General features: G+C 39.1%; 1 protein-coding gene and 1 pseudogene across 2 annotated transcripts in view; both read left to right on the forward strand.

The window, feature by feature from the left end:
- Positions 1-8,156, forward strand: part of MSR1 (macrophage scavenger receptor 1) — a 70,407-nt gene extending 62,251 nt beyond the window's left edge. The window contains exon 10 of one of the 2 annotated variants that reach the window (XM_057505143.1): positions 7,947-8,156. In XM_057505143.1, the coding sequence (XP_057361126.1) occupies positions 7,947-8,080 (134 nt within the window). In that variant the 3' untranslated portion in view covers positions 8,081-8,156. The remainder of the gene's footprint in view (positions 1-7,946) is intronic. The other variant, XM_057505142.1, reaches the window with a different exon arrangement.
- Positions 8,157-19,426: 11,270 nt separating this feature from the next.
- On the forward strand, positions 19,427-20,673 carry LOC118916953 (40S ribosomal protein S20-like; annotated as a pseudogene).
- Positions 20,674-23,818: the final 3,145 nt, after the last annotated feature.

Below are 23,818 nucleotides of genomic sequence, written 5' to 3' on the forward strand. Positions count from 1 at the left end.
CTACAGTGGGAGGGAATCTATGTTTATGGTAGCTAAAATCCATAGCTTGAAAGGCTATTTATTTTAAATACAAAAGTGTATGAACATTTCAAGTGGCTGTTAGCTTCTGTGAAGTCGACCATTGCAATTCTAAAAGAAGGCCAAGAGTTCTCATTCATGCTGCCTACTCACCTGATAGATTGCTGGGAATTATTCAGTTTTAGAAATAACCACATACGGATGATTTGAATTCTTAGTATGTGTCTTTGTTGACAAAATGAAATACAGTTTGCCAGTTCAGGTAATTTAATCAACACGGACTAGCTGAATGGCTCAGCCCCAAAAGAGAAAAATATCCTAAAACATCTTTCATGAAGCTGAGTTATTTTATAGCTTACATTATCCAGAGTTGGCAACTCTGCATTTAGCTTTGTATCTTTAAGAAACAAGCCCAGTAGTATAGTTTATTCATCTCTCATATCTTGAAGGTAACCTTTAATCTATTACAAAGAGAAAACCAAACTCAGAGCAACAGCAGTAGTGCTTGCACCTTAATTTGGGGAAAACTAATAAGGTTTGGCAAAATACGATCTGCGGTAGGAAAGCGAACAAGATGTCATTACCCAGCTTTATTTCCTCTCTGTATATGAAGCCTTCCATAGACTGCAAAGCTGTTTTCCCATTAAGTTTCCAAACAGAGGTGGTAGGCACACAGCTGGAGTCTAGTGTCTTAAGACTGTATTAACTTTAAGGCCTCGTCTCACAAGTAAAATATTTGTTCCCCCATTGCTTTCATTCATTCCTGCTTGTATCTCTAGGGATTTCTCATCTAAAGCATTGGTAAGAAAGGAAGGAAATAATTCTTCTGAAATACTGGCAAGAAAATGTTTTCTACTTATATAAGTAATGAAACGATAGAGTTTAGTCTCATGTGAAGTTACACATTTGGCTACATGGAGACGATTCTTTTACGTTGTCTTCAGATGCTGCCTCCCTGAGATGAGTGTCCATTTTTAGTGAGGCTGTGTATTTACGGTAACTGGTCATTCTGTACCTTTACTAGACTTTTACTATAGTAAGACAACAAGGTGCACCGGAATTGTGTTTTTCCTTCCACATTTACAAGTGCCTACTGAAGTGAATTGGAAAGAATGGGAGTTTTATAAATAAGGAGATAAGAGTTGAAACCTTAGCTCTGCTGCTTATGTCTCAGAGTTTCAATTTCCTTTCTAATAAACTGAGAATAATAATAACAACCCAGCAGATTTATTCTGAATCTTAAATAAGCTGGCATGTAGAAAGTGCATAATACAAAGCCTCACTCATAGCACTGCTTAATAGTGGCAGCGATCTCTACCAAGCACCAACACCCGCTGTACCATCACAAGTGCAGATGCCATCCTCTCTGAAAGGTAGAAGGATCAGATTGATGTTACATAGCTTCCTGACATCAGTGATGTTCACAGGTCATAAAGCTGAATGTGGTTTCCTGCTATACACAAGTGTGACTGAATAATCACACCAAGCAATTGAAGAATGATTATGAGAATTTTAAAATAATAAAGCAAGATGAGCTGGGAGAAATAGTAGCACTGAGGTTATTTGTTCTGAAGAAAAGGACTCAGAAATGAATGTCATGATCTGCTTCATTGCACATCATATTTTAAGAAACAGGCTTACATTGTAAGCTGATTTTGGCGTAGACATGGCAAACAACCTTTTTATGTCCTCCTTATTTTCCTACCCCACCTTAAATTTATAATTTCACTCAGGAGGAAAAGAAAAGGCAGTTCTGAATGCGGAATACAGAAAGGAAAGGAAACTTAGAAATATGAGCAGACGGGTAAGAGAGTTGCATCTGAGTTTTAATTATTTGTCATTCTCTTAGGAAAGTAAGAAGAACCAGATTAATACTATATTATACCTTATTACCAAAACTGAAACAAGAAAAAAAAAAGTTTAATTTATCCCCTTTGTATGATTCCCCCATTAAAGACAGAATACAGTTTCTGGATACCATTTCCCCCTCTCCTTGTTTCCTTCTGATTTTAAAATAGCAAAACTGGCTTACGAGAGATAATTCTTGTTAGCTTTAAGAATAATTCATTTTGCAGCTGCAAGCAAAATGATTTATAGGCATAAAGCTTAAAGCATGCTCCTTTAAATAGGTTCTTTCACTTGGATACACCTTTTGCATGAAATGGAGTGTTCTCTTTTTTGCCTGAGTAGACAAAAAGAGGTTAAAAGGAGGAAGCACTGAATAGCTCCTAGTGCTTGTCATTGCATGGGGCAGGGAAGGAAGAGGGAGACCCTTGTCCCTGTGTAGGCTTTCGGATCTCTTGTCCCAGTGGTCTCCCTGTAGCAAACTTGGATGACCTTTATCAGACAACGGTGGTACCCCAGGAATGTGTTCCAGGCACATCTGAGCCTGCATGCAGATGCAGCAGGGAAGGCTGGGCCTGGGGCAGCTAGCTCATCTAAGTTTAAGGAAGTGGTCGGCGGGCTGGTGTAGCGCCGTGCAAGGGCAGGCGGGAGGTGACTGAGGGAGGCAGGGATGGGGGCGCCACAACTGGAAGGTCGCGGCGCCCTGGGCTGTTGACCACACACTCGGAGCCGGGAGGTGGCGGCGGCGGAGTCCCGGGCAGTGTTATCTTCTAATCTGAAAAAAGTCTCCCATGAAAACTTCGCTTTTAAAAATAAAGAATGCCATCTGTTTTCCTAAAAGACTGAAATGGGGGCTATCATTTCAAGGGCCCCATGGTTATAAATGTGCTTCAGTTTCATAATGCCTCCTGCTATGGCAGACATCCTTGACATCTGGGCAGTGGATTCACAGATAGCATGTGATGGCTCCATACCTGTGGATTTCCTTTTGCCCACTGGGATTTATATCCAGCTGGAGGTCCCTCGGGAAGCTACCATTTCTTATATTAAACAGATGTTATGGAAGGAAGTTCACAATTACCCAATGTTTAACCTCCTTATGGAAATTGACTCCTATATGTTTGCATGTGTGAATCAAACTGCTGTATGTTTTAAAGTTCTACAGAAAGCAGAGCTTTTTCCTAAGTTTTTGATCCAGTTCTTCCAGCTGGTTCTGTAATGAGGCACACACAGTTTTTACATGCTATCTATGAAAGATTTCACTTCATAGAGCATAATACTTGAGCAAATGTATCCAAGGCAGAAAGTAAATGAAAAGGAAACTATATATGGGATAAACTCCAGAACTAAAATTCAGGATTTTAGTAAAATGCCAGCTGTTCTTACTGTATTTATTAAAACTTGTAAAAATGTGATTTTTTAAGGATACTAGCTCAAATTGAAATGGTTTCATGACACATGGAATTCTTTAATTTATTTGTTGAGGTACCATATATTTAGGGTGCTAGGTGGCAAATAATGTTACATGTGCAATAGGAACCACTGGTTTGAATGTGTAAGTGGGTGCTCTTCTGCGTACTGGCAGCATCAGCACAACTACTGCATATTCCCCAAAGACTGTTGGGAGCTCTCAGTCCTCAGTGACATTGGAAAGAGAGTTGAGTATTTGCTCTGAGACTGAGTTTTCTATAGGAATTTTATTAAACATTGTTTAATTTTGTTGTCCTCTTTAATGTTCTCAGTCAAATAAATGGGTGAGTTGGTGTCAGCTGCAAAAAAAAAAATTCGGGTGACCTGGACATGACTGGATTCAGTTAAAGTTCATTCAGAGACTTTTATCCATTAGTGATTTTTGCTTTCCCACTTACTTTTCAGCAGCTAATCTCAAATTTCATCACTTTATTATATATCTGGCTAATATATGATATATGAATACTTTATTTTGATAGAAGTGATGGGTTACCGAAGATCAAGTTAAAGAAACTCGAATCTCTCCAAGAAATTTCAATACCTGTCTTTTAAAAAGAGATTAAGAGGAAGTGTATCATATGTAAAGCATACCCAAGCATCACAAACCATGTTCACAAAATTCCAGAAACCGTTAACAATACATTTATTGTTGGCTTGCTTTTGTAAACACAAAACTGGTCCACTTGTTCCCTACGGCTCTCAAATTGTAAATGGAATAATAGATATAGAGATGGTTAGGTAGATAAAGAGATAAATGATAAACAGATAGGATTAGACAAAAACATCTAAAATATATGTAACAATTTGGCATAGTAGTAGTAGAAAAGTTAGTGCAGAGGCAAAAAAAAAAAAACAATGACAGAAGCAACAGGAAACATTCTTGAGTAACAGTTATTACCTAAAAAAGTAAAAACAAAGTTTGTTTTACTCTTTGCGGTCTACATAAAGTTTTCTGAATTTCATCCTACCTTTGCATTAATTTTTAATGCAGAAAACAATTTGGAATGAGATGGGAAATAGGTATTAAATAAAATCTTCCCTTATGCTCAATAGTCCTGAATACATTAATATAAAAATAAAATATTTGAAAGTTATCTTTAAAACTTTATTTGAACTTGTGTGTACGCATTGAATAGCACTAAGTTGTAAATGTCCTTATAATCTGCTGCTTGGCTCTATTCTCTTTGTTAATTTGAGAAAGTTGCACATCCTTTCTGAGTCTCAGTTTATTTACCTATGAGATTGAGATAACTACCATTGTTTTACAAAGTTATTAGCAGGCATACATTTTGAAAACTGTGTGTGACAAAACCTAGGATGTTCACTGTGTCTGAATCTTTTCCACATAGCAAAAGAACAGAATTACTGAATGGCACAATATATTTATAACATCCACGTGTTCTTGGTGGAGAAAGCACTGGAATAGGAGGTAGGGGTTCTAGATGCAAATATCAACACTGCCGCCCATGACGCATGTGACCCCAGTTGCTGCATCTTCCTAAAGCAGAAACCCTCACAAAGCAGTTCAGTTCAAGAGTGAATGGATTTGGGTTTTGTTCCCTCAGTGCAACTACTGAAACAGATTTGTTGAATGACTGAATCTACTAATGCAAGGGATTGCTGATTAAAGGCCCTGGCTCTGGGCAGACCAGGCAGGGTGGGGAAGCCGGCTCCAGGGTGCGTCAGCCACATGACCTTGGGCACAGCTACTGAGTCTCTCAGACTTTCACTTCCTCAACAGCAAAATGGCCCTTTAAAAGCACTTAACTTTTTAAGGTTATTTGAGAATTTAATGAGATAAAAAAAATCAAAGGACTTTGAATATTTCCCATTACATAGTAGATTCCTCAAAGAGTGTGCTTAAATGTTTCTTCTTATTACTACAGCTTTGGTATTCTAAGGCTCTTGAATTCCTTCACTGTGGTTTCTATAGACTTGGTCTCACATGTCAGCACATTGACTAAATAGTATCCATCTAGCGCTGCCCCTTTGGGGATGACCCTTCTGTGCTGCAGCCTTTAGGAGGATTCTCACTCTTATTTCTTTTAGATGGTAAAAATTCTGCATCCTGAGATCAAAATCCAGGGACTAGATCTACAAAACATACAGTGAAGGCATCACAGTGCCCTGGCTACAAGGGCCATAGAGCCACACCATTCCCATGCTCCCAATTATGACAGAGCCAGGCTTTCACCAAAAATTTTACTTATATTTATTTATACAACTTATAAACATCCATAAATGTAATAAATACAGTTTATAAATATCCCACTGTTTTGACTTCGGTGTTAACATGGGGGTAGTTTTACTGTTTGTGCAATTGTTATTATTTGCCTACAGTAGCCTTTTAGGGTTACCAGAAAGTTTGTATAGACTTTATATATTCAAAAAGAAACACAGATTCACAAACTTGTTCACACATGAAAACACTCATAGACACAAAAGAGACCTTGCTTTACATAGTAAGAGCAATTTTGGGAGCTGAAAAGTATCCCTAGTAAGGTTTCTGATTTTGAGGACATAATCTTTTCTTTTTTATCTGCCTTAAAAATTTCAACTTGAGAAGGCTCAGAACTATTATAAACATTTCAAAAAAACACTGGAGCTTTCCAGGTTACTAGTCTTAAATTGTCAGCCAGGAAAACCTTTGTTTTTCTAATAAAACATTGTCTGGGTTCTAATAATTTAGTTATTGTTATATGAGATAAAAAATACAATGTTCCCAACTACCTTGATAATGTAAACCTAAATATAATTTTGTCTCATATTTGGATTTTTCTAGTGAGGGCAAAAATTATTCAAGAATTAAGTGAATTTGCATGTGAAAATAAAAATTTCCTGAATAATTCTAAGAGTAAATAGGAACATGAGCCTTTATGGAAAATATCTATACAGACATCCTGTTAACTGTCCTTCTAGCTAACAGATATTTCTTCTTCAGTCCAATTTCCACATTTCTGCCAGACATACATTTCTGAAATGTAGTTCTGATGCTGTCATTTCTCTTGATGACTCACAATATAAAATTCTAAAATTTTTATATCATCGTCCCAACTTTCTATCCAACCTTTCCAATGAGTCTTTCTTTCCTCATTAATATACTTTGTGTTTTGAATGCCAGAAGACTGTTAGCTATTCTAATACATCAAGCATTCTCATGCTGCCCCCACTATATGGAATGACTTCTTTTTTATACCCATTTTTAAAGTTTAGGTCAAATGTTGTCCACATTATGATTACAAAAATCCCAATACCTTCTAATTTATTCATATATGCACATACTGCTATACAATTATGCATGTTATTAACATATACATTGTTAACTTTTATATACTAAGCTCACAGAATATTTGAAAATCAGTATGAGTAATGTCATATGTGCCATTTATTATACATGCCTCTCTGAGAAACAAGTCTTAACATTATGTTTTAGAGCTACACAAAGATCTGTTTCTAAGTTGAAATTATTTCCAAATATGTTTTATATAGTTCTGATGACTGAAAGAGAATCTTTCAATGTCTTATTGATTCAAATGGAAGAAATGCATTGTTGATTATGCTTACAGTATCAAGATTACTGATCCAGAGTAATTTACCATTCACCAGTTTTGAAAAAATAATCAGTTTCTTGATGGCATGAAATGTTCCTGAAAACTCAACAAGATGTGTGCAATATTATCTATTAAAAAAAGACATAAAATCATTCACTTAGAAGTTTTACAAAGATTCTGTTTCCAAATGTCTTAAGTGTAAAAGAGAACTTTTGTATGTGATGTACTTAGAAAATGTTCAGAGAATCTCAGAAAAACATTTCCAAATATTATTTTTAAAATTATCTTTTCTTGACATGCATAAATTCCTTTCCAAAGGAAGTTATTTTCATATTCATTGATAAAATACTGTCTTCTTGAAAGTGGCAGTTAAGTTTGTCTATTTAGGAGACTAAATATTTGCTATGTAGCCTACTGGTGACGGGCATTGTTTTCCCTTCCAATGTGTCTGAGGAAGAATTCAGACAAACACAGTGTTAGCTCTGCCACTTTCACATTGTTTGCTTGTGTTTACAATTAAAAATCCATGTTCTTCTTGCAGGATAGTTTCTAAGCCCTTTGCTGATTGTATTAGTCTTAGTTTAATTAAAAAACAGATAATGCATTTGGTAAGCCAGGCACACATACACTGAACTACACTGGAAGCTAAAGAAAAAGTCCAGGATATCTTATATCCCAGAGTATCTCGTACAACTATACTTATATAATCCGGTCACTGCATATATCCATAATTATTAAAGCTTACTTACTTTCTTATTTTTAAAAAATAATTTATTAAATCCTTAGAGAAAATCAAGTATTCTATAATCTAAAATTTCAAAGAACTGTGTATGTACCTTTGTTACAGCTCTTAGTACTTTGTATTTTAGTAGTTTACACATTGACAGAATATAAAGTTTTCTGGGGCAGGAGATTAATTTTTGAATCCTAATAGGACAGAATTTATATGTAGATAAGAATCAACATGTTATGTTAAATTAGTAAATAAGTTAATGGCTTTGTCCCACTCAAACATAAACCCTAAACTGTACTTACTAATGCATTTGTATATAATTTTTGCAGGTACTGGTCCAATATGGCTGAATGAAGTATTTTGCTTTGGGAGAGAATCATCTATTGAAGAGTGTAAAATTGGACAATGGGGCGTCAGAGTCTGTTCACATGCTGAAGATGCTGGAGTCACATGCACTTTATAATTATTATATTTTCATTCACATTTATAAATCTTTGTTGCAAAATGATCATTTTGTTCCATTAAAATCATTTAATTAATATTTAAGATATTAATAATATTGTCCAAAAAAAGAATATTTAAAAATCACTGGATAAACATACTGAACACCTTTATATTTAATTGCAATTCTCTATTTGAACCATTTTAACTTCTTTAGGTTTTTAAATGGGATTTTCTAATAATAATGATGCATGTTGAATTGAGTATATTGAAGTTCAAGGCTTCTAGACTACAAATGCCAGTGGTAATGGAAACACATTCCAATCATTGGCTCCAATTTATATGTTCACCACAAGGTTACAATTTTGGTGCTTTTTGTCTTCTTTGACTAGCTTAACTACTTTATGAATAATGAGAGGATTGAGATTGTGCCAAGTTTGCAAAATCTCCAATCATACACATTTTTAAAGGAAGAATCTTCTCCAGCTCTCGAGATCTCTGAATGTGCAGTACCTTGGCCATTAAACAGCAATGTTAATGATAGGTTTTAGCCGTGATGCAAAACTCATCAGGAGGTTTTACATGCCCATAACTGGAATGGCCAGTAATAACATGGTTATTGATACTAGTAACATGGTTGTTATTTTACATGGTCATGTATTGACAGTCTTTCTTACTGAACTATTAAGTTAACTGAAAGCAGGACATATGAGAAAAGGCAGATGCCCACCATCCCTACATATGTCCAGATAATTGGTGGCTCGTAAATATCAGTTTAAACATGGAGTTTAGTTTGTTATGCATTTTTAATTGAGCTGAGTTTAGTTAGCTTGTTACAATTCTGGGACAATGTGTTTAAAATATGAATACATCTAATTACTCCATTTTAAGAAACAGCACCCAAGTATCTTAAGTGCAGAGGGAAGTTTCAGCTATCCTTTTTTGGTGTCTTTGATGAAGTCAACATTTACAACCAGAGAGAGAGACATCTTCAGCCCTAAAGGGTCAATGACCCTGAGTACTCCCAGTACCTTAGTAACAGTCAGCCCTTCCCAAGGGCATATCCTAGAGTGAGAGGCCACCCTGGAGCCCACTGAATACATCCTGCTGTCCAGGTGTACAGGCAGCAAGACCAGTGATTCCTGTTGAAGCCCAATTGAATCTAATTTCAGCCCTAACTAGAACATAATTTTCAAGTTTCCTAAGCCCAACCCAGAGGAATGTGGATAGAAAGTAGCAGTACTTGTCGAAGGGCTTTACTGGTCTTCCCTTAATAATGTGATAAGTAATAGCATGAGCTTAAACATTTTTTCCTATCCTGATGTCTCACTTTACAAATAGTAACCAGATGGTAGACTCATTGCCCTCTCACCTGCAAAGGCAAGAATGTTATCTTAGAATTGGAACTATTAGAACCAACCTGCTAAAAATGCACTTCTATCATATGACATTCTTCTAGTTGTTGAACATAAGTGACTTCCTCCAGCAGTGTAATGTCATGATTTAGAGAATGGACTCTGAATGTAGACAGACGTGTCTCAAACCCTGCCTTTACCTTCACCTAGTTATTAATTCTCTGTGTTCATTTCCACTATCTAGGTATTTCCATAGCAAACGAGATGGTATTAAAAAGAATTTTTGCATTAAAAAATATTTTTTAAAAAAGAGGAAGGTGAAGGAAAATGGAGGTAGAAAATAAGAAAAAAAATCAGTTGGTATTTGAGAACAAAACATATTTCACCTTAATTGTCTGCAGACATAATTTCAAGTAAAAATTTCCAATTTTTCCAAAAATTATAAACTATGGTAGTCTCAGGGAAAGTGTTGAATTGAGTCATATTCTATTATGAATCATATGTAATACTTGTTATCAAGAAGAAAATAGAACATTTGGAGCCTCTTTAACTCATGTGCTCAGGATTGCAGCAATGCTTATAATCAACCAATCACTGGCAGGAGATACAAAACTACCACTACTGCATTAGAATAATACATTGAGTTTACTCCAGACCTCTGCTCACGGCTCATGAAGCTCAAAAGTCCATGTTAACTAAAGGAAATCAAGGTTCTGGTAGAGAGCTGGAAGAAGGGAATGGCTGGCTGTCAGATAGACAGTTAACAGTGTTTACAGGGGAAGAACAATTAGGACATGGTTATGTTGATACAGTTTTGAATTTATTGAAATGGAATACAGGAATTTTAGGAATTATCTGTTTGGCGCTAGATACAGCTTTTACAAAGCATATAGCCAAAATACAGTCCAATTTTGTTTTAACTGTACATTTACTTTCCACATTTTCTTTAGCAAATGTTAGGTAATGGATTTTTAAGTGTTTTTCTTTAACCAAATCAGTCTTCTCACATCACAAAATGGAACCTGGTATTCCTTACTGGTATTTATCAGGTCTTTTGTTTGACTGAGTATATTTAGAATTTTATTCATGTCATTTACAAAAGTTATGTTTAAACTTTTATATCTTTAACAAAGGACTTGTTTTAGGTGTATGTTATTATTTAGAATAGTTTCTTAAACAAAAGGAAAAAATAGGGAAAGTGACATTAGCAAAATAGTGGAGTTGGCAGTTCCATGTGCCCATTTGTGGATAAAGTGAAGGTTCCTGTGGCCAGGATCCTCACGTGAACCTAAACTACTTGATGATGTATCTGGCCTGCTGCTAGGCCACTGCTTCCACACCTGTAGGCAATAAGCTTTTACTGATGGAGTCATTATATAAACAGAAGGCAGAGATGAAGGTGGATTACAGACGTAACTCTAGTGCTTGATCTATTGCCAGGAGAACAAGCCCGGTAGTAAACCCTTTCCCCTGAAGAGTGTTACATTGTCATTCCTCGGCCTCACTGAAGCCGTAGTGAACGTCCCTGAGGCTGAAACCCATCGGCAAGACATCATTCCCCACAGAAACATGGAAAAACCAGTGAGAACTGTCACAACTAACTTTGTCAGGACTCTGGAAAACAGAATTTTACAGCAACTAAGCAAATGTTGAGCTAAGAAAAAAGCAACTTGAAAACTGGGTACGTTTTGTAGCACTGCTCTTCATGCCTGTCCTCCTCACTTCCCGGTCCCTGTAGCTGTCTTGGACTTGAAACAGTGGCAGCCAACAGTCCCAGTTTGGGGCTCTGGTCCCTGATTCCAGAGGACACACAGCAGACCTTCCAAATGATTGTTACATCAGTTCTTACTTGTCTGAGGATTACCTGAAGGACTGATGTAGGCATTCAGTTGTGGTCAAATGTTTTGCCCGACTTGGAACTCAAGCTGGAAGAGCAACAAGCATTGCTCAGAAATGCTGCAAATGGGATCAACAACCCTCCCGTGCCAGGGGCCAAAGGTCACAGCTGAAACATACCATAGACTGTGCAAGGCCAGGTAAGAAAAGCTGGGTAGAGTTTCTTTGGATGTTTTTAAGAAGCCCTGTATACAGGGAGTTTAGAAAATCATGCACCTGCCTAGGGCAAGATACATGGACAGACAAGACCTAAGAAGAACCTAAGCTTTCACCTTCCAGTATATAAAGCATGTAAGTAAAAAATGGAATTATTTCCAATTACTTTGGCTGTTGAACTGTGCTTTCTAAACGCAACTCTGTGCTGAGGCTGAAACGCATAGACCCAGGCTTTAAAAGTTTTAAATTAAGTATCCAATTTTTGTGCTGTAGGTTTTTCTATGAAAATGTTAAATACACCAAGGATTTTAAAAAGGGAAATTACTATCTTATTTTTAGTATCTAGAATTAAATGTGACCCTTAAAGTGCTTTGGGGTTTCCTGAATGAAAAACTGTAGAATTACATGCCTAGAGTGATTTAAGGTTAGGGAGAAAAACAGACTCAAATACATTTGTTAATCATCATTAAGAACCTTTCTAGGGCCAAGTAAGTTCAATCAAACCTGTAAAACATTTCAACTTAAAAAAAAAAAAGCCTTTTATGCTTTATGCTTACATTTCCTTAAAATGAGTAATAAAATTAAAAACATAAATTGTGCATTTATTTTCTTTTGCTAAATTGCATAAAATTTTGTCCTTTAAAGGTTTAATGACAGAATGAAGTGAAAAAACACAGGTCCTTTTCTGAATAAGGGCCTATTAGGAAAGTCAAGCCTGCTGAGGGAGAAAACTAATTGTTCACATACCCAAGTCAGCTGCCAAGGAGATAAAGGAGTAAAAGCCATCACCTGAGAGGGTTCAGAAAAAGCAAAGAGAAAGACAGAGGGAAGGACAGAAGGAAGAAACAGGAGATCCAAGGAACAGCACATTTGCTAATGATCTCTTCATTATATGTGGAGAATTTTGAATTAGAAGGTAAGTCAGTTTGTGATTTTTTAACATTTTACGCTGAAGAAATGATATAACAAACTAGTTGGGGAAAAAATGGCCTGTGGGACTTTAAGAAGACAATTGTTTTTGTCTTAATATTCACATTCTAAAGTTGACTACCTACTTAAAAACACTTTCATTCCACCTTGCTGGTGGTAAGGAAAATACAAAGAAATTTAAGGGATCAAGTTTATTGCATAAACATTTTCCTCTCTGTGCCTGTGTACTCAAATTATCTTTGGGGGTGATCTCTACCCATAAAACTGGCTTATGTGAAACAACAGAATCAACATTTGCTATGTCAGAACACTGTTGTATTTTTCATTTTAAAATAGAATTACAATATCATTTACCTTTTATTAACATTGAGAAACATACCACACTAAGATAAAACACAAACACATAATATTCCCTGTGCTAATGCTCTCCTTGTGAAGATGAGCAGCTCCAACAATTTGTTATTATTTGCCATGTGCCCCAAGGGAAGGCTGTGTCATTTCAGGAAGAGGTTAATATTTCGTAAGAAGCTGTATGATTTGGTCAGAGTACCAGATGGGAATGGGGAGGAACCACAGTTCTGTCCTGGCTCTGCCTCCTGCTGGCCGCACGTTCTTAAGGGGAGTGATTTAGGTTCATGCTCAAACCCTGGCATATAAAATGGAGTGATTCTATGTGACTTAGTAACTCAGGGCATTACTGTGAGGAGCACATGTGAACTAGAATTACTAACAAGTTGTTGTTAAGGACCCCTAATATTCACGAGCCCTCCCACATTGGATGGTGTTAATGTAAGTGAAGAAACTGAATGATTTGAGGTTGCTTTTGTTTGCAAGTTGCATTTTGATGTGGCTCTGAGACCTCCACACATCGCCGCTTCATTAGGGCCAGCAATGTGATGGCGCCCTGTAAATTAAAATCGAAAGTTTACTGTGTATCTAGAACTTTTAATGTACTCAGAGCTTTAGGAAGAGAGAAATGCTGTGTGAATGAGCTCAGTCTAATTTAGTGAAGAAATTATCTTGAAAACTGGAGAATATTAAAAACAGGAAGGGGGCCATTTTCAGGGCCGCTTGGGGGTGCTTGGCTTGCCCAAGGTAGACAGCCAGCTTTTGGGAGCCACTGGATTCAGAGAAAGAAAAGAAAACGAAAAGGAAGAGGAATTTTCACAGAGACTGGCCCTAGATGGCACCACGCAGACATCCCAGATCCAGAAGCCCTGGCAGAAACACTCCCCGGGAATCTGCTTCCGAAGTTCCGGTCACTCCCCTGAGTAGTTTTCTCTCCTCCCTCCAGTGTTTTGCTTTCCCCCCTCCCACCCCGGAAAAGACCTGGGGTTCAGTTTAAAAGCTGTTAGAATAAAACCGTCCAGTCCTAGAGCACACTTGCCGAGGTCTTCATCCAAACCGTCTGCTCATTAAGTCACTCAGCCGGCACCTGACACAGCACGGAGCCCCCCGGGCCCGCCGTGGACAGCCACGGAGCCGTAGGGGAAAAGGAAGAACCCTGGGCCCTTCTTGGCGAGTGGTTATCATCTAAAAGGAGAAGAATGTGGTTTGGCGTGGAGATTTGTGTCAGGGAGGGCCAGGCACAGGTGAGACTTTAACCGCCTGGGTAGAACACTCAGAGCTGAAAACGAACCAATTGCTAGAATAAAAACTCCAACTTGGAGGTTTTAATTGGATTTAAGAGGCATCTGGGAACCAATGTAAAGCCGTGGAAAGGGAGGTAATATCTAACGGTGATGGCGGCCGGAAGAAAAACTGGTTATACGCAGGCTTGATGTACATAATACCAGGCATCTGCTTAGCTTGATTATGGGGTTTAGGCTGAAAGTGATATTCCTCCCTGTTGCTCCACAGCAATTTAGAGCAGGTCCCACGATCTAGTTTGGGGCTCACAATGCCCCTGCTGAGTGGTGTGAAATTAAGCAAGCCAATGGCACTTTCTAATCTTTATGGTAAGATATTACACCTTGACTCCTACTTGATGGTGTCAAAATTCTGGTAAAATTAGATTCTGATACGAAAATCTGTAAGCTCTGCAGTCTAATAATATTTGAATTAGCATTATTATTATTGCTCTTCAGGAAGGGAAAATGAGAGAGAGGTAGAGAAAATTTGTTTTTATTTTATACTCAGGAGTGAGTCTGGTTTGGTATAATCCTGAGTATAGAATTATACATGTGTGCAGGATGGATTTTTAATATGTGGTAATAATATTATAGGTTTCTTAGTAGTTCTGATTCATCATTTTGGCATAATTACCTTTATTGTATAATTCATGTTATGACATAGCCAGGTGCCAGTATCGTTAGTGATAGAGACTCTGCTTTAATTTCCATACTTTTCTTAAAAGACTTAAGGGAGGCCCACCTTTGCATATCAAAGGCACGGTTTTGAGTGGGAAGTTTCAGGGAAACACTTCTTGGCCCAGACCATGACGGCTGGGCTCAGCCCTCACCTCCCAGTACCTTCTGTTCTTTAGCTCTCATGGTCAGATGTGAGTTCGGTGCTCGTTCACCACATCAAAGTTTAAACTCCATAAATGTCAATCCGTGAGCATCAATTTTTTCACATGTATATGGGGATAACAAAAGTACTTATAGACTTGTAAAAATCAATAAAATAATGTGAGAGCAATTGAGGGAACTTTTTAAGGTTAGTATTATGTAAGAAGGCACTTAGATTTCTCACTGAAAGGCACATACTGAAGGGATACTTATTAAAAGCTATAGTAACAAGGACGGTGGACAGAGACCTTTATATCCACTTTAATTCTTGGGTGTTGAAATTCTAGCTCCCCACCACTGAAGTTTTAAAATATAGACTTTTAGGACATGAAAGTACATAGTAGATACTAATTTAAGGAATTCATCATTTTGAGGGATTATAAATGTGTCTTTACAGGGATCAGAAATTCTTTAAGATCTGGATATAGATTATTTTAACACCAGGGCCATACTGAATTATAATTTGGGAAGATAATGTGTGTAGATCATTTCTTTTTGCTCTAATAGTCTGGAACTGAGAAGTCTGAAAAGAGATCCTTTAAACTTACATTAAACAGATTGATTTCCCTCCCCCCCCCCAGCAGAAGGAGACCTAGGTCTCCCCCACCGGTGTCCCCAGGAATTTCACTGGTGTTAACAGCCCTGATGCTTCCCTTATGAGCTGGGGTTGCTGTTCCTGCTTCCTCTGAGGCAGTTAAATTCAGGTTTCATCTTAGTGTTCCAAGAGTATGATTCTTCTCCTTTAATGCCTATTGCGACACCACTCACATTCCATCGTGACCAAAATACCACAAACATAAAGCCTGAGGATTCAAGGAAACTGATGATTCCCATTAACATAGCTCAGAACCAGTATGAAGTGTCCCCTTGTTGAATCCTGCAGCCCCTGGGAAGGTCTCACGTGTAGATCTTACTGACCCTTTACCCCTCAGATACCTCTCGCCTCAGTCTCTTCCCGCTCAGGCTCTGACCTGTCATCGAAGGCCTGTTAATTGCTTGTACATCACAGATCACATTTTATTTTATTTTTTTACTGTGTCACTCACTGAGGAGTCTTACTTTCCTCTTCTAAATCTACAAAAAACATTCACCTAATACAGTTCCCATTCTCTATTACAGCTGCTAATCTTACAAGTTAGTTTCCAAGAGAACACCACCATACATTTACTAAGACCTCAAAACAGGCAAGCATTGACTAGTGAGATAGGACTGTTCAACAAGAGATGGACAGGAAGAATTTCCACGATGTAGATGTGCCCAGTGGATTCATACTCTGTCCGAGGCTCTAGCTAACAAATAGGCTCTGTTACTTCATGACTCAGTCTGGCCAGTTCGTGAAGTAAGACTGAACCCATGTTAGAAACCCAATCCCCACCAAGCAGGTGTGATCTCAAATCATGAATGCAGCCAGAATCCTGGCACCTATCCTATTTGTTGAGAATTCTGAGTGTCCTATTAATCCTACTGCATACACTGGCCAAATCCCTGTGTGTCTGCCTCAGTGTCTGATTACTGCAGGGCTTCCCTGCCTGGGGCTCCTGGGGCCCTGCCCAGCTGGGGTCTATGGTCCACTAAGTCTGTGCCAACAGCCTCTCCTTTTCAGTCCAGCTGGGTCCTTTTGCCAGGTACACCCTAATGTATCCCTGCTCATAGTGAGAGACCATGAGAACTGCAGCCCCTCTATCCTGCTCTCTGGTGCTGTGACTTACTTGGACCCAAGTGGAGTGTCAGTCTTCTTCAAGTATCCTTGTACATCACAGATCTCTTTACCCATCCTCTCTCTCTCTCTCTCTCATGCCCTGAACTCCTTAACCTGTCTCCAGCCATCATTGGAAAATAGTTCAGCTCTTTTATCACTTTATTCTACTCATAATATAATAGATAATATTATAGTCCAGTGCTTCTGAACAATGCCCAGTTTAGAAGATAATGTGTGGTTCAAACACAGAATTGTTAATAGACCATTAAAAGGTATTTGTTCATGTAAAATATCACTTATTGCTTTCCTGTGGTACCCTTTAAGCACTTTGCTGATGTCCCTATGCAGTAATAATTTCATTTTTGAACTTTAAAATGAGCCTTAAGTGACTTAAGCGTCTGCTTAGCTGAGGAGGCATAACCTTCCCTGAGTGTTGGTGCCAGGGCATATTAACTGGGCTCTCTGAGCATTTTCTGACTTCTCATGGCACATTTTAATAAATTAAAGCTAATGGAAAACAATTTACAAATTAAATAGGAGACAGGAAATATAACTTAGTTGTAAAAGTTTTTCTATAGCTGAATATTCTCTCAAATAATGGTGGCATCCCAGAATCAGTAGCGTTTACAATGGAAATAGAAGGAACTAGAAATACTAAAATGCAAAATAGGGAAGACGGCTGATTTCCCAGCATTTGTGTTTTCCAAGGATTTATCAGCAAGGCAGAGGAGTGAGGGGCAGTGGGAGGATAACACGCCCCTCTGACCAGGGCAGGGACAGAGGGTGGGTCTGGTTGAGAGGACCTTGTCAAGGTTTAGACACACAGTTTGCACTGAGGCATCTGACATGATGCAGTGAGGTCAGCCACCTGCAGATTGAGTACAGAAAAGGGGAACGTAAGTGCTTACCGTGGTAGGTGAAAAGGCACAGTGGAAGGGACACAGGGTCTGAAGTCCAGAACACCTGGGTTCATCTGACTGCATTTCACAAATTTAGTCCTGGTGTAAGCTTAGGAAAATTACTCAACCTTCTTTAGATTCACTGGTCTTATCTCTTACAGCAAAGTAATAATGAGCGTAAAGAACCATAGTAATGTAGTTCACTGAAAAGCCTCCCTGAATGTTACACACTGATTACATCTTTGGGAGGGTGGACCGCTGATCAGCATATCTGCTCATTAATGGAGACTTCTGGACCAAAGTGGAGGCAGGGAGGGAGCTTGCAAGAGGATAGGGCCTATTGAAACTCCAAATGGTGTTAACAATGGAATGAAAGAAAATATGGCTTTGGACCACCTAGCATCCTGCAAAGTAGGGGCAGAATCCAAGTCGATGAGCTAAATCTCACAAGTGGGGTGAGCAGTTGGAGTCCTAGCATTCAGCATTGGAACATAGGGAGCCACTGAGCTCCACAATAAGAGGACTGTAAGCACGTAGCCCAGAGAGCCAAGGGACGGGGGCTGGTGCTGTGTCCCAGCTCGGCCTGACCCAGGCAGCCACTGTTCGGGGAGATTGTTCTATTCCTTTGTGTGGAGGTTGTTCCAGAACATTGTCTCAAGTTTAGATTGATCCTCAAACCAAAGGCTGTTCTGTTAGAAAAAATGAGATTACTCATTCTTGACTTCTCTCATAGATTTATGAATAAACTCATCCAAAATTCTCCACCAAACCCTTAGAAAATGATCTTCAATTGCTAGGAGGTTTCTTCTAGGCTGTGTCACCCTGTAGTGGTTTCTTGTCTGGGCAGCAAGGTTTTACTGAAATGGCACCTCCAAAATTTCAGACAGAATCCATAGGGTTCGCCTCATTATGGTAACATCCAAAATTTGGGGTTGATACATAAGAAACCAATAGATCAATTTAGAACTCTGATTTTTCAATTCTAGGTTTACAGAACCAGGTTTGTATGTCATTCCTGAGCTTGGATGCTTTGTGATTCTACTCGTCTTGTTCCTAAGTCTCTGCAGGCAGGAGTCAGGAGTCCTGCTATTTTCCCTTTATTATCCCTGCAACCTAAATCTTAGCCTTGTGAGGGTGGTTGAGGGTGGCCAGGGGCCTTTTGTATGTCCATAGGGATTCTGACCTAGCACAGTTATGACAGTCTCTCTTCTGCTTTCTACATCCTTGAGGTAGGAATACATGATCTAGGCAAGTACTCAAAGATATATGCTGGTCCCTGTGTTCAATCTCTCCACCCCAATAGCAATCAAAAGGCATGATTTTTTAATCTTAAGTATTTAGGACAAATCTCATAAAAATCAGATAACTTTGGAGGAGAATTGCAAAACTCTTTGAAAAGCATTGTGTTCATTTGGATACTGCAAAGGGTAGACACTGAGATGCAATTTGCAACAAAACATTGTAGGGGAAACCTTTGAAGGATGAGGGGGAAAAAAGTAGGAGAGCCTTAGACTGTGACTTGGGTCTGATGCCTGTGGAAGGAGAGAGGGAAGGAGGGTGGTTTGGGTAGGAATAATCTCAGACCACAGAGCAGGTCTAAGAAGGTTTCTGCCCAGCCACCAGGGAGACCCTGAGCCCAGTTTACCTGTCTGAGGAGCCCTGAATTAAGCAAGAAGGGGCCTGCCTTAGTTCCCCACTGTGCTCAGTCATCAGCCCAGGAGCAACCTGGGGCCATGTGACACCAGCTGCCAGATGGTGATGGATCCCCTCATCAGCCAGCTCTGCCCTCTACAGTCGGATCAGAGAAGTGCATTTTCATGGTCACTGCAATATTAAGAAAGGTACAAGCAAGTAGTAAAAGATTTCATCTTCATGAATAAAGAGATTGGGTATCAAAAAAAAAAAAACCCAATTCTTCCCAGCCTTATTTAGAGTCAATGTAATTCCAATTAAAACAGCATCAGGATTTTAAAATTTGTTTGTTGTTTCTGTGTATTTATATTTATAGTAGAACTTGACAGGCTGACTCCAAAATGACATGGAAGGTAAGAGGAAAAAAGCAAATAAAAAAGGACCTGCTTGAAGAAGAAAGAACTAGATGGGAAAATTTGCAAAGTATCATGACATTATGCCAAACAAGTGGATGGTAATGGTTCTGGAATAGACAAATAGAACAATAGAAAAAGAATAAAATTTAGAGCCTAGAGTAGACCAACATGTGTATGGAAGCATGATGTATGATAGAAGGTTGGAAAAGATGTTCTTAATTATTCTGAGTAAACTATTCATCCATGTATGGAAAAAAATGAGATCTGTGCCTTACTTATATGAAACAAAATTCAATTCCTGTTCAACTAAGGATCTAAATGTTAATCTCAACTTGGAAAACTAGAAAAAATAATGAAAATGGCTATCTTTATAATTTCCCTGTAGGAAAATATTTCTTGAATGAGACAAAAAAATATAGGGAAAAGATTGAATTTTACTACATTGAATAATATTTATTGGAATCTAAATATATAAAACAGAGAAAGAAAAGACAAGCCAAAAATTGTACTGCATATAATAAGAAAATAATTGGTTTCCATAAAACTACAGAGCATGTAAAATCAATACAGAAGAGAACAAATGACTCCATAGCAAAGTAGGCAAAAAATATGACAGAGAACAAACTAATCACTAAGAAAGCGCACAGCTCTTTAAGGAAGACGCCGTCACAGCTGCTGCAGAGCCCTGGTCCCCCTGTTCCTGCTCAGGGGCTGTTGACTCTCGCTGAGGAACAAGTCGATCGGGAAGCCACACTGCAGCCATGGCTTTTAAGGACACTGTAAAGACACCTATGGAACCAGAGGTGGCAAGTCACCAAATTAGAACTACTCTACTCAGCCACAGGGTAAAGTCTCTGGGGAAGGTATGTGCTGACTTGATCAGAGGTGCAAAGGAAAAGAATCTCAAAGTGAAAGGACCATTTTGGATGCTTACCAACACTGAGAATCACTGTAAGAAAAACACCTTGTGGTGAAGGGTCCAAGACTTGGGGTCGTTTTCAGATGAGGATCCCACAAGCAACTCATTGACTTGCACTGTTCTGGGATTGTCAAGCAGATTACTTTTTGATCAGTATTGAGTTGAGCCAGGAGTTGAGATTGGTCACCATTGCAGATGCTTAAATCAAACTTTTTAATAAATTAATTATCAGCTGTTTTTTTTTTTTTTTTTTTTAAAAAGCACTGTAACTCAAGGGGAAAATCCTGGGGCAAAATATCTTTGAAAACAAAATCGGTCAAAGGGAGAAATAAAGTGGGAGAATCCCATTTGTTTCTTATAAGCAGTGGTCCATTGCTGCTCTCCCATGTCTCTCAGGGCTACAGAAGAAGGGGCCCCACCAAACCTCTCTGGTCTAGATAAGCCTTCTTACCTTTGTAATTACCTGTTGATATGGAGAAACACTTCTTCTCTCCACCCCTGGGAAACACCTATTGATATGGAGATACACTAAGGCCTGGCAAGAGATTCTGGAAATACTGCAATTTTACCCACAGCACACAAAGACACAATAAAATGTTTAACTTAGGGAAATTTTTTAAAAGTCTAACCATTGAAAATACTGAGAAGATTAGAGAAAACACTCATAAGGTTCTAGTGGGAATTTAAGTTTTAAGCATCTATTTGTGGACCAAATTGTCATCACCTAGTAAATTTTAAAATGCTCATTTCCTTTACTCTGTTATACTTTAAGATTCTACTCTTAAAAAATAGTATCACAGGGGGTGGAGCCAAGATGGCGGTGTGAGCAGAGTAGCGGAAATCTCCTCACAAAACCACATATATCTATGAAAATATAACAAAGACAACCCTTCCTAGAATAAAGACCAGAGGACACAGGACAATATCCAGACCACATCCACACCTGAGAGAACCCAGCGCCTCACGAAGGGGGTAAGATACAAGCCCCGGCCCCGCGGGAGCCGAGCGCCCCTCCCCCCAGCTCCCAGCGGGAGAAGAGCAGGCAGAGCGGGAGGGAGACGGAGCCCAGGACTGCCGAACACCCAGCCCCAGCCATCCGGGCCAGAGCGCAGACACAGTGCATGCGCGGGGGGCCCTGGATACTGGGGGAACAGGGCAGAAAGAACAGTGAGCAGGTACCGGAGGCCTGGCGCCGGAGGACATAAGAAAAGCAAGTGGCCATCTTTTTTTTTTTTTTCCTGTTTTGTTTTGTCGAGCACTTTTTGGAAGTCTTAAAGGGATAGGGACCCCAATACTAGGGAAACAGGGCAGCAAGACCGGTGAGCAGATGCCTGAAGCTGGCGCTGGAGAATAAAGAAAAATGAATGGCCATTTTTTAATTAATTTATTTATTTTTTAAATTTATTTTTTTTTGTGTGTGTGGTTGTTGTTTGTTTCGGAGGGTGCTTTTTGGAAGTCTTAAAGGGGCAGGGCGGGACACTTAATTCAGAGGTAGGGAATCTGGGGATCTCTGGGCACCCTAATCCCCTGGGCTGCAGGGACCATGGAGGCCCTTTACAGAGATAAATAGCCTCCCGGCTGCTCCCCCTCCAACGCGACTCCACCACTTTGGAGTAGCTGCCCGAGCCAGGCCACCCCCACAGCAACAGCGGAGATAAACTCCATAGCAACCGGGCAGGAAGCAGAAGTCCTGTCTGCGCGCAGCTGCGCAGCACAAGCCACTAGAGGTCGCTGTTCTCCCAGGAGAGGAGGGCCACAAACCAACAAGAAGGGAAGTCCTTCCAGCCGTCACTCGTCCCAGCTCTGCAAACTATTCCTATCACCATGAAAAGGCAAAACTACAGGCAGACATAGATCACAGAGACAACACCAGAGAAGGAGACAGACCTAACCAGTCTTCCTGTAAAAGAATTTAAAATAAAAATCATAAACATGCTGACAGAGATGCAGAGAAATACGCAAGAGAGATGGGATGAAGTCTGGAGGGAGATCACAGATGCCAGAAAGAAGATCACAGAAATGAAACAAACTCTGTAAGGGTTTATAAACAGAATGGATAGGATGCAAGAGGCCATTGATGGAATAGAAACCAGAGAACAGGAATGCATAGAAGCTGACATAGAGAGATATAAAAGGATCTCCAGGAATGAAACAATATTAAGAGAACTGTGTGACCAATCCAAAAGGAACAATATCCATATTATAGGGGTACCAGAAGAAGAAGAGAAAGGAAAAGGGATGGAAAGTAAATTGGAAGAAATAATTGCTGAAAACTTCCCCAAACTGGGGGAGGAAATAATCGAACAGACCACAGAAATACACAGTACCCCCAACAGAAAGGATCCAAGGAGGACAACACCAAGACACATAATAATTAAAATGGCAAAGATCAAGGACAAGGAAAGAGTTTTAAAGGCAGCTAGAGAGAAAAAGGTCACCTATAAAGGAAAACCCATCAGTCTAACGTCAGAGTTCTCGACAGAAACCCTACAGGCCAGAAGAGAATGGCATGATATATTTAATGCAATGAAACAGAAGGGCCTTGAACCAAGGATACTGTATCCAGCACAATTATCATTTAAATATGATGGAGGGATTAAACAATTCCCAGACAAGCAAAAGCTGAGGGAATTTGCTTCCCACAAACCACCTCTATAGGACATCTTACAGGGTCTGCTCTAGATGTGAGCACTCCTAAAAAGAGCACAGCACAAAACACCCAACATATGAAGAATGGAGGAGGAGGAATGAGAAGGGAGAGAAGAAAAGAATCTCCAGACAGTGTATATAACAGCTCAATAAGTGAGCTAAGTTAGGCAGTAAGATACTAAAGAGGCTAACCTTGAACCTTTGGTAACCATGACTTTAAAGCCTGCAATGGCAATAAGTACATATCTCTCAATAGTCACCCTAAATGTTAATGGACTGAATTCACCAATCAAAAGACACAGACTAATAGAATGGATAAAAAAGCAAGACCCATCTATATGCTGCTTACCAGAAACTCACCTCAAACCCAAAGACATGTACAGACTAAAAGTAAAGGGATGGAAAAACATATTTCAGGCAAACAACAGCGAAAAGAAAGCAGGGGTTGCAGTACTAATATCAGACAAAATAGACTTCAAAGCAAAGAAAGTAACAAGAGATAAAGAAGGACTCTACATAATGATAAAGGGCTCAGTCCAACAAGAGGATATAAACGTTCTAAATATATATGCACCCAACACAGCAGCACCAGCATATGTGAAACAAATACTAACAGAACTAAAAGGGGAAATAGACTGCAATGCATTCATTTTAGGAGACTTCAACACACCACTCACCCCAAAGGATAGATCCACCAGG

The sequence above is a fragment of the Manis pentadactyla genome, chromosome 7, assembly GCF_030020395.1.
Source record: "Manis pentadactyla isolate mManPen7 chromosome 7, mManPen7.hap1, whole genome shotgun sequence".
Taxonomy (NCBI): Eukaryota; Metazoa; Chordata; class Mammalia; order Pholidota; family Manidae; genus Manis; species Manis pentadactyla.